The sequence below is a fragment of the Bos javanicus genome, chromosome 11 (assembly GCF_032452875.1).
Source record: "Bos javanicus breed banteng chromosome 11, ARS-OSU_banteng_1.0, whole genome shotgun sequence".
Classification (NCBI taxonomy): domain Eukaryota; kingdom Metazoa; phylum Chordata; class Mammalia; order Artiodactyla; family Bovidae; genus Bos; species Bos javanicus.
The window spans coordinates 96,293,179-96,304,377 of NC_083878.1; the positions used below are offsets into that span (position 1 = coordinate 96,293,179).

The following is an 11,199-nucleotide window of genomic DNA, read 5'->3' on the forward strand; positions in this document are numbered from 1 at the left end:
AGCCCGGGGGCGGTGCCAGTGGCGGCGGCGGGAGGCGCAGGACCCAATGAGAGCGCGCGCCGCCCCCGGGGGCGGGGCGTGCGGAGCGCTCTCCCGCCCTCCTCTCGCCCCCGCCCCTCCCCCCGGGCGTCCGGGGCCGCAGTGAGTGAGTGGCACTGGCAGCCTGTCAATCCCTCAGCCGAACGGCCTTCGAGCCCGGTCCGCGGCGGCTGCTAGCAGGGTGCGCGGCTCTGGCTGTGGCGGCGGCGACTTCTCCCGCCCCATCAATCTGCTGTCCGCCCGGCGCGCGGCCCGCCGGGGCTCTCCATCGGGCTTCGTGCCCCCGCCGCGCCGGCCCGCTAGCTCCCAAACTTTCCTCCTCCGCCCCCCTAGCTCCTCTCCGCCGGCCCGCCCGCCGGCCCTCCTCCGCCGCCGCCCGCCAGCCCGCCGCCGCCGCTCCCTCCCCCGGGGCCGCCGGGGTTCGGATCCCGCCCGGCCGAGGCGGCGGCGGCGGGCGGCGGCGGCGGCGGCGGCGGGCGAGGGAGGGGAGTGCGCAGGCTGGCGCGGGGGGCGGCGGGCGTCCCGGCAACTCGGCCGGCACTGAGGAGCAAGTTGCGCGGGGCTACCCGGCGGGGCGCGCGGCGGCGAGGAGGCGGCGCGGCGGCCGCGTGAGGGCAGCGGGCGCCGCTGCGTCCGCCTCCGCCACCACCGCGGAGCCCGGCGCTTCCGCCCGCCGCTTCTCCTCAGCCTCGGCGGCGGCGGAAGCCAGAGCCGGGCGCCCGTCCGCACTGCCTCAGCCGCGGGCCCAGCCGGCCGGGCCGCCCCCTCCCCGCGCGGGCGGGGAGCGCGCGGCCGCCTCCCCTCCCCCTCCCCCTCTTTCTTCTCCTCCCTCGTCGCCGCCGCCGCCGCCGCCGCCGCCTCAGCCTTCGCCTCAGCCGCCGCCGCCGCCCGCTCCCGCCCGCGCGCGGCGGGATGGACGATCAATCCAGGATGCTGCAGACTCTGGCCGGGGTGAACCTGGCCGGCCACTCGGTGCAGGGGGGCATGGCCCTGCCGCCTCCCCCTCACGGCCACGAAGGGGCGGACGGCGACGGCAGGAAGCAGGACATCGGCGACATCCTCCACCAGATCATGACCATCACCGACCAGAGCTTGGACGAGGCGCAAGCAAAGTTGGTGTCGTCTCATTAAGCATCTTTTGTGTGTGTGCGGGAGCCGGGCCCGCGGCAGAGTCCGGCCCGGGTGGTGCCCGGGCCAGGGCCTCAGCCCCGGGCGGGGAACTTTCTCCGAAAAGAGGCCTCGGGCCCCGGCCTCTGGGGAACTTGCCCCGCGTCCCTCGACGCGGGCGGGAGTCGCCAAAGTTGCTCTCGGGGCGCGGGACGGACTTGGTGCCGCGTGGATTTCGTGGGTTTCTCTCACCCCACCTCCCCGCGTCCGGCCCTCTGGCAGCCCGGCCCCCTCGCACCGATTCAAACCTCCCGCCCGGACCCGGCTGCACGCCGCCGCGAGCGGGCCCCGGGCCGCACTTGAGGGAAGTGCAACTTTCTCCTCGGCCCGGACTCCGGGCACCCCGGCTCCGCTCGGCCGCTGGACGACCTCGCTGTGCGGGAGGCAGCCCCAGCCCGGGCGCGGGGCTCTGGGCGGTTCCCCGGCGGGTCCGGGCGCGGGCGGCCAAGTTCTCGGGAAGGGAGGGCCGCCTCGCAAACTTTGCCGAGCTGTCACCGCCCGCTGGCCGCAGTCGGCCGGCCGCCCGCGCCGCGCCCGCTGCCCCGGCGGAGGGCGGACGCGGGAGCCCCTCCATGCCGTCTTCTCCCCTGAGTCGCCGCCGTCTGCCCCCGGATCGCGGCTCCCCGCACGGGTTCGCGCCCCGCGGTCGCCGAGGCTGCTGCCCGCCCGGTAGATGGGTAGCGCTGCGTTCGGGCTGGAGCTGTAGCCGCCAGAGCTTGCCGGTTGTCGCTAACTAGTCAACTTGAGTTTTCTGTTGATTTGACGGGGTTCAAAAGAGCCTTCCAAAAGAGGGGGCCGAAATTAAATCTTGGATCTAACTTAAGGAAGGCGCCATATTATTCCATAGGTGATGCTAATACCTTTGTGTTTTGCTATTTATTTTTTAGGAAACATGCCCTGAACTGTCACAGAATGAAACCCGCGCTCTTCAGTGTCCTGTGTGAGATCAAAGAGAAAACAGGTAAGACGCTGCGCCCCGCGGTGGGCCTGGAGACCCCCGAGGTGGGGTCCGAGCTACTCCTTCGACTCTCCAGTTGAAAGCTGCTGCTTTTGGGCACCGCCATCTTTGATCATTCTTTCCTTCCCACCTCCTGATCTTGAGAAAAAACTGCAATAAATCTGGAGTCGATTTCTGAATTCCGCTCCTGGTGTAAAATGAAGTGTAGAGTGGACGGGGCAGGGTCGCAGTCCCCAGGCGGCCACCTCTGGCTGCAGGCGGGGAGGGAGCCGGGAGCGCCAGCCACCCTTTCCTGCTCCTTTCGCCTTGTTTGTGTGTCAGTTTTTAAAAGGAGCCACGGGGACCGACTCCCGCGGAGAAGCATATCCCGAACTTTGTTTTACTTAGCCTTAAGCTTCATTTCCACAGATAGAAGAATAGATGCAATTGCACAGACCCGAGGAGTATGTTTGAATTAGTATTTTAGTTCAGAATACTACTTTTAAGAAGCTGGAAAGGTAATGATGTGTTTAGGTGCATACAATGTATTATATCTATTAACTACTTTTATTAAATTTTATGCTTGAAGTCATTACATTGTAAACATACTTCATATATTTTATTAAGTAGAGATAGGTCCACAGGTGCAGGTTGAACAATTTTTGAGGTATTCAGGGCAGGGAATATATGAGAAGACAGCTTTTGCAGAAGTGCTGGAATGAAAACTACAAGTATATATTAGACAAATTTCTGACATTCATCTCAATTTAGTTTCCTTGTTAGACTTTTTAAAAACTGAAGATATTTTAGTCTTGAGGTGATGGTAGTGTCTCAACTAGAATTTGAGGTTTAATTTAGATTTTTTATTTCGTTTGAGGCATTATCTTCCCTGTATATGGCAAACAAATGCATTAAACAAGCTTTACTGTTTATTTGTGTGTGTGTTTGTTGGGTATACAGTATTATAAAGTTGCTGTTTTTTAAGTTGGCAAAGAATAGAAGAGAAAGTTAAAGTCCAAAGTATAGGAATATTTAAGTGAAGGTATTTAAAAGGTTAAATGTGATTGTGTTTAAACTGAATGTACAAATAATAGTGCACTGTATATAATTGTTAGTTGGTAGGAGAGTGGTCCTTCTTTTCAACAGATTTTTCACCATGCAATTCTGTTCTAATCCTAAAAGTAATCAATAAAAGATGAAGGGTTATTGCTGTCTATTAAAATATATGCTAAAACCATAATTAACAGCAAATATTGAGAGCCTGAAAGACTACTTTTCCTGCTTTTCATTCACATAATGTGCGTGATTTCTTTATGTCAAGTGAGTGTTTTTAAGATATATTTTAATTTTGAAAACCACAGTCACTTTAAAATGACTAACTTTTACTCTGTGTTGGTTTTTAGCTACCTTTAGAAAGCATTGTGATTTAAAATGGTAGATAATTTTGATCTGACTATAAAATAAGACATCAAGCATTAAATCTTGAGATTCTTAGTTTAGAAGCCTAAAAGTGCATAATTCTCAGTAAATTATGTTGCTTAATGTCCAAGGGTTTTCTTGCTATCAGGGCTCCACTTCAGTTTCTGCTGACAGCTAAGCACTGGGGTATTGACTATGTTGTGAATATTAAGATTGATTCAACTTTATGTAGCATTATATTACTAGAGAGAGGGGATTGATATCCCTTCCTTCTCACCCCCTTATCATGATTCTTTTTTTTTTTTTTGCCTTTTTAAAAGTTTTGGCCTAGCTAGTTTGAGAATCAAACCTAGCAAACTGCTTTTCTTGTTTAGACATTTAGCAGCAAGCAGAATTCAATTAGGAAGCATAAGTCCTCTAGTTGCTTATTTGCACAAGACTTAGTTACACCATTCTGAAAGGAAAGTGTAGTCAACCTCATGTCAAAGGTGAGTTACAAAAAAGAAACAAGTCTTTTCAGAGTCTGGGATTACTGGCAGAGAGAGCCTTGGTAGGGCACTTGTCTGTTTAAGAAGCAAGAGGTAGCTGACAAAAGAAATTTTTGTGTTTTGAAAATTGTTTCTGAGGCTTTCAGAGATAACTTGTAAATTAGATTCTCTTTTTGTACTTTGGCCAGCCAATCCAAGTTTGCACGTTATCTCTTTTGTAAAAAGCCAACGGCCGACAAAGAGTAAAGGCGGCTGTCTGGGCTGAGGCATCTTCCTGCCAGCCTCTCTAAGCTCGAGAGGGACAGGATTTAAGTACCGAATGATTGATGGGGGTGAAGCTCTTTCTCTCCTCTCCTTTCTCCCCTACTACCAGAGCTCCACCTCATTCTCCAAAACTACTCTTAGAAGGAGACAGGGACGTTGGACTCAGAATCCTTGATTTGAAATAAAACAGCTGTGTAGACATTAGTGTTACCGAAGCAAAGAAATTGGGGCAGCAAATTCCAGGCCTCCCCCCCTCCCCCATCTGTTCCCATAGTCATGCTTTGGAAACATCATGAGCTTATAAAATAAGCACTGTAGATTATAATGTATATCATGTAATGCTTTTTTAAGGAAATCATTTTATTAAATCTAATAACATAGTATCCAAAGATTAATTCTCTATAACCTTAGAGAAAGTTTACCTAGTCATTTGTAATAGAAACTGGGAATACTATGTGATGACTCTATTCTGCATAATAGAGGGGTAGGGGGTTGACTAGTGGGGAGATGGGGGGTAAAGCTGTCATTTCAGTGGATAATGTCATTTTGGTTGTGCTTTTTTAAAAATAAGACAAAATCATTTTTTAAAAAATCCATATATTTGCAGATCTGCCAGTAGCTTTTGAGGTTTCTGATCAGGCAATAAACACTGCCAGTTCTCATGCACATGAGGGGTTTAGTTTGAAAAACATCTTTTTTCCCCTTCTACCAAATATGAAAAGGTATTTTCCCCTTCTGACAGATAAATGGATAATCTACCACAATTATATTTTTTTTCTTGTTCAAAGGTAGGGAAAGTATACCATGAGATGCTTGCTTTTTCTTGAAAATGTGTTCTTTTATAAAATTTATCATTCAGTTATTTTTGGACAGAAATATCTGTTGAATTGTGATAGCTGCACATTTTGAAAGCAACTTAAAGTTACACGCTTTAAAACAAGATATTTGCCCATTTTAAACTAAGTAAGTGACCAGTGAGATAATTGTTAAGATTTCTTTTTTAGCCACATTTTACCATCTGTCTTTTATTAAGTATCCATGATACTATGAGGTCTCCTTATTTACATAGTTCTTTGGGGACGTTCCCTCAAATCTTTTTGGCCACCTTAATCTTGATTTTTGAAGTACTTTGTGAGAGGATTCCATTCTCATAAATCTCTCTTCTTTCCGAAGCCCTTAATTATGAAAGTTGGAATAAAGGAAAAATGGCTCTTTTTGAGAAAAAAAAATTTATTTAAAAATATTTTAAAATGAAAATTCAACACTCTAGTATATAATCAGAGTCATATTGTTAAAAAATGTTGTGTATTAGGGAAAAAAATCAGCATAACCTTTTCCTTTCTAAATGGTAGGTTAAAATACTCCATGTTGATAGCTGCCAACCAAACTCTGATTTATTGCCACCACAAACCCTAAATAGCGTTCATTTACTAGTAATGTCTAATGGCATACATGATGGTTTGCCAGATTTGTGGCCTTTGTGAGGCTTATAAGCAGGACTGACTTGGGAAGATCATAAAACTTAATGAACTTCTCTACTGCAGGAGGTGTCCGCAGGGGAAGAGAAAGGCCTGCTTGCCTGGTTGGGCTGGTTGAAGTATTTTTTATGTTTAAAGAGAAGAAAATTACTATTAAAAATGCTTTGCTTTTAAAGGAACCCTCCCTAGAAAGAGTCATAAGGATTTTACTTTTCAAAACTGGATCAAGAAGGTAGCTTGTGAGTTTTTATATGCATTTAGAATATGATATATATGATTAAACCTTTTATCTTTACTGCTGTAAGTGGGAGTAGCTTTCAGAGAGATAAGGCAGTACTCTCAGTCAGCACCTCTACTTCTGACCCTAAGGGTTTAGAGACTCATGGCATCTTTTTCTGGTCTGTTTTCTTTCTTTTTTTAATGCTTCAATATAAAAATGTGTTCATTTTTCTTTTTACAGTGCCAGGTAATTCTTCAATTCCTAGTGTATAAAATCCAAATATTCCACCAAGTGAAATTTTAACAAGAAAGGTGAAAATTGTTGTATGTGAGTCTAAATGTTATATATAATATATATTGTGTATTCTTTTAAGTTGCTCTTGCAGTACTTCGAATATAGTTATCATTGTTTGTTCCAGAGTTTTAAAAACAAATGCTCTGTTTGATACATGATTCATTTCTGTGTTTTTGTGAACTATTTTCTAGTTTTAAAAAGCTTTTTATTGTGGAGAACTTCAAATGTAAAAATATAGATAAAGAGAAACTTGAATCCCCATGAACTCATTGCCTACCTTCAGCAGTTAGCAACACTTGGCCAATCTTGTGTTCTCTGTAACTCCCACCCTTTCACAATTATTTTGAGGCAAATTTTAAAGGACTTTTAATGTTTTAAATTTTTTATCAGTTTTAGACATTATGGCTTATTTACATTGGAAATATTCAATGATTAAACAGGAAAAATTACAAAATCAGTGTATCCTGGAAATGTCATAAATTTTGTTGCTTTATTGCAAATTTTACCTTGTGTAATTTAAGAATATTTTTTATTTTTATAGATTTGCTTAACTTACTGGAGCTTTTTATGGAAGTTTTGAGGAAGGATGTAAAAGAGTGATGTTTCTCTAACTTTCTAAATGTAATACATTCATAGAAAACGTAGAAAAAAAAATCTTACTTCTCTGCTGGTTTGGAACTTCATGATCTAAAGTATCAAGCAGGTATTATTTTAAAAGTATGGACCTGTCTTCCATACCTTTTTTTCCTCTTCCCAATAAAAGAATATTAAACCCTCTTGTCAATACTAACTTGATCTGTGCAAGTAATTCTTTTCATGCCTCAGTTTTAGTGGACTTCATTTTATTATAGATCTATGTAGTTTTGGTTTTTATTTGGGACTTTACTATGTTATTATGCTAATTTACATAATTTTAATCCAAATCAGAAGTATATTAATACAGTGGCAAAGGAAGCCTTGCCTTGCCTCAAAGAGCACATTGGTTCTTTGACTTTCATAAAAATTTTCTGGGTATATCTTTCATGTTAGGATCCTTTTTCTTTTAACTAATTTTGCTTGTACTTTTAGATTTCTGTTTACAACTTTTGTAAATAGCTACTTCCAAGACCTTTAGCATCTTATTTGGATTATGTGTGTTTTGATATTTTATGTTGGCATTGTATAGGATGAAGTTATATGAAGTATGGCTATGAAGAATGAAAACGCAATTCATGAACCACACCCTAAATCATTCGTTTTATTTTGTACTCATACCATTGAGATGTTTCAGAGTACCTAACAGATCAGTACCGAACACATTATGCTAAATAAGGATTTTTATACTATTCTCCCTCTATTTATGTACATGTGAACAACTTTAGGCATTTATTTTCTCAGTATTGACATTATGAGAATTATGTTTTATTAGTTTTCTCAGCAGGCTTGTGTTTTAGCCATTTATCAGTGGGATCAGCATGATTTAGGTAGTAACAGACTAACAATGCTTGTACACTCCCTCCCATGTTGACCTTTTCAAACATTTGCTCTACTTCAGTAGGCCATTTGAGTCTTTACATATGAAGAGAGTAAATAATTTATATCACTCTGTAGTGTGAATTGGTCAAAGTTTTTTTAGATCTATCTAGCTAAAAAGGTTTTTTACAAAGTTGTAGAAGTTAATCAAACACACAAATTGCTATCAGAGCTCCCTGTTAGTGTTACATTTAGCAAATAAATTAGTAGGAAATGCTTGAATGAGCCACTGAAAAAAACAAACCATCTTTTTATGCCTTTAGACATAGAACATATTTGAAAATAAATTTCATTAATCTTCAACTCTTGGTTCTAATTACCCCCTTTGTAGGCAGAATAGTAACCAGAATCTCTTCTTTATTGTTATTTTGAAAATAGAAGTATTCCATAAACATATACACATACAATAAATATAAGATGTTTGTAGTTTTTGATGGTTAATGGTAGTTTGCTTTGGTACTAAATTTGAGTGTATGTCTAGTAAAAATATTGGTGTGATAGAATGTGTTAAGTTGAATTGGCTTGGCATTTTTTTTTTTACTTTTGACTAACATGATAGTAACTCATTTGGACTGAGAACAGTTAAAAGTAATTATGGATAAAAATAATTGTTAAAAGTTTCGTACTTGTTTTCTTCAAGTTAAGTGCTTTAGAAATGTTAAGCTGTTTTGAACAATAACCCTTTTTGTGTGATCATATTAATGAGAACTTGGTATACAATGTAATCCTTTTAATGTTGATGATTCCTCACAATGTTTAAACCATTAGTTGGGAGACTCAACATATGTTAATGGCAAAATGATTTTTTTTGTTTGTTTTATGTGATACATAAGTTTTCAAAGCATGTTTCTTAGGCATCAGAGTCCAGCAGGTGGCTTTTTACATTAAAAAAATTCATAAATTTTAAAATCCCATAAAATTTTATTTCAAATTCAAATTAACTAATTGAGAATGTCAACATTTCCACTGTCTCTATATTAACATTTATAATAGAACAAATGGTTGCATATAGAAATTATCTGCAACATAATCTAAATTAAGATTCTAAACAGGCATTACAGATGCTGGTAACTTTGGCAATTATCATTTTGTTTGGTGAACAGTAGTAAAACAGTGTGCGGTAAAAGTGTTTAGAGAGAGAGGATAAATAAATTGAACAGTTTTGCAATGCAAAGTGGTTTGTGGTGTTTTTGAGGATTTCTTGGCTCTCTCTTAACTGCTATTGTGAGCCTGGAGCAGATTTCCCCATTGCTAATGCCCTAGAAGTATTAATTCACTTTGATATGCTAATTAGAGGGCATTATGCAAGAAATGAGATTAAGTGGCAGCATGAAGCCATTTGCCTGTCAGTAAATTGAGAGCTTTAGCATCAGGAGGAGCTTTGTTTTTTTTTTTTTTAAGTTTCTCTTGGTTTTGCATATAAATAAAATTGATTGAAAGGTCTAGAGAAGCTTCTAGAACATTGGTAGATTCCTCCCCCTATGGTTATTTAAATGTAATATTACATAACTTTTCTGAATATTAATTGATCTAACTGGAGATAAATATGAAGTTTTCATCATGTTCCCTATACATGGACGTATACTAAGAATTTTGCATCATCTAATCTTTTTTCCTAGAGCCCAGTTTCAGAATATGGCTAGTGAATTCTTTTCAGAAGTGTAAACTTGGTGTGTGCTTGTGTGTCTTCACCAGTGTCTTCACTAAACTGAACTTCACAAGAATATTTTCTTCATAGGAAAAAATGAAGAAGTTGTTGAATTGGGCTTCAGGAGACTATATTAAATGAGCATTAAGACTCTCACTTAAATACCTAATTCTAGTTGCTGGGAGGCATTAGAATTAGTGGTTAAATTCTGCCCTTTACACAACCTGTGGAATTTACATTTCAGCATGTATCTGTTGTTTTAAGATTACCATATTACTTGATTTTCATGTTGAAGATGGTGTTTCATACTTGATTCTGCTTTTGCATTTGCGATTTAAGCCAGGCCTTTGATTTTCTCTCTATAAAACTATTATGTGATTTCCTACATTTTGTAGGGAAATGGATGAGTGAATGCAGGAATAGGAATGATGGATTGGGAGGAGGACAGAACTTTGGGCCTGTGAAAAAAATTAAGGTTTCCTCAAACATGGAACTTCTACCTGTATAAACCATGCTGAGGATAGAATTTCTAAACCTAGGCTTAACTGCAGTCTGAGGTGTGGTTGGACAGGATGGGGTTTGGATCAAGCATTCAGATTGAGGTTTGCTTGAGTGTCTGAATTCCACCACTGTAGCTGTGACTCTAGACCCAACAAAGCAGAACTTCTCTTCAGAGCCATATGGATTATTTAGTCACTGCAGCTGCCATGCATACATGCTACTAAGGCTGGCTTCTTTTCGTGTGCATGTGTGGTGCTTGTTAATGTTAATGGGAGTCAGGAATGTGCACACAGACAGAGGGATGAGAGTCTCTCCTGAGACAAGAGTCTCTGATTGCATTTCTCAGTGAAGAGGACTTAGTGTACCTGCACATTAACTGCTCTTCTAAATGGAAAACTTGGTGACTTTAAATTCTCATTCCCTTCTCAGACTCCCCGAACTAGTTAAACCAGTGAATCCTCATTAGTTTCTGATTACTTGCAGAATTTCATTTAAAACATGTGAAGTTAGTTTTAATTGAAATGGGAACAAAAAGCTTTTGAAATTGCATATTACTGTTTTTTGAACAAAAGGTTTCTACTGGCTTTCAGATGTACTAAGCTTTTGTAAATAGGAATTTATAGTGAAATGGGAGGAGTTTTTGACATTCCACTTGAGTGGCATTGATAGGGGAAAAAAATCACAGCATTAAAAAAATATACATGTGTGAAATGGCAAGTTCATATGTGTGTATTATGTAGAAACCGTTACTATCCAAGTGCCCTCAAATGAGGAAGAATTGACTTAGATGGTCTCATAAGTTTCTTTCTTTCTCCTCTTTTCTTTAAAAAAAAAAAAAAAACCTAAGGATGAAGGTAGTTGGAATTCATAGTCAGATATATCATTTTCAACTTGGAATAGGGAGTAGAACAGGAAATTGATTTTATATTTATTATGAAAGCAAGAATTCTGCCACCGACTGACAGCCATCCATGTTTTAGTTTTGTGATAATTGTTCACAGACATTACTCTGCAGTTGGCCCAGATTATTTATAATGTTGATTGGGAGTGTTTGTCCATTAAAAGGTGTGTGTATAATGAATATCTTTAATTAAACCAAGTAATAATGGAATATTCTACATTGGATTTTGGGTCGAGGATTAACTGTCAGTACTGGTAAGACCAAGTTACAATAGATTGTGCAATGATTCCTTTGGCTTCATGGATGTATTTATTACCATTTTTGAACAAAT

General features: G+C 41.8%; 2 protein-coding genes across 3 annotated transcripts in view; one reads left to right on the forward strand and one right to left on the reverse strand.

The window, feature by feature from the left end:
• Nucleotides 1-174: 174 nt before the first annotated feature.
• LOC133256629 (collagen alpha-1(I) chain-like) lies at nt 175-1,780 on the reverse strand. Its single transcript, XM_061431404.1, has 3 exons — nt 1,201-1,780; nt 880-1,130; nt 175-804 (listed from the first exon to the last, which is right to left on the reverse strand). Exons 1-3 carry the CDS (start codon nt 1,778-1,780, stop codon nt 175-177), a joined length of 1,461 nt encoding a protein of 486 aa, XP_061287388.1.
• Nucleotides 1,499-11,199, forward strand: part of PBX3 (PBX homeobox 3) — a 225,339-nt gene continuing 215,638 nt past the window's right edge. Inside the window, exons 1-2 of one of the 2 annotated variants that reach the window (XM_061433522.1) lie at nt 1,499-1,581; nt 2,094-2,167. In XM_061433522.1, the coding sequence (XP_061289506.1) occupies nt 2,119-2,167 (49 nt within the window). In that variant the 5' untranslated portion in view covers nt 1,499-1,581; nt 2,094-2,118. Of the gene's footprint in view, nt 1,582-1,779; nt 1,929-2,093; nt 2,168-11,199 lie in introns of those variants that run through there. The other variant, XM_061433521.1, reaches the window with a different exon arrangement.

Coding starts and splice junctions, on each gene's coding strand:
- LOC133256629 (XM_061431404.1), bottom strand. CDS start 1,780: ATGGAGGGGCTCCCGCGTCCGCCCTCCGCCGGGGCAGCGGGCGCGGCG. Junction 1,131..1,200: donor CGGGCCGGACTCTGCCGCGG/GCCCGGCTCCCG, acceptor GCCTCGTCCAAG/CTCTGGTCGGTGATGGTCAT. Junction 805..879: donor AGGCGGCGGCGGCGGCGGCG/GCGGCGACGAGG, acceptor CCGCGCGGGGAG/GGGGCGGCCCGGCCGGCTGG.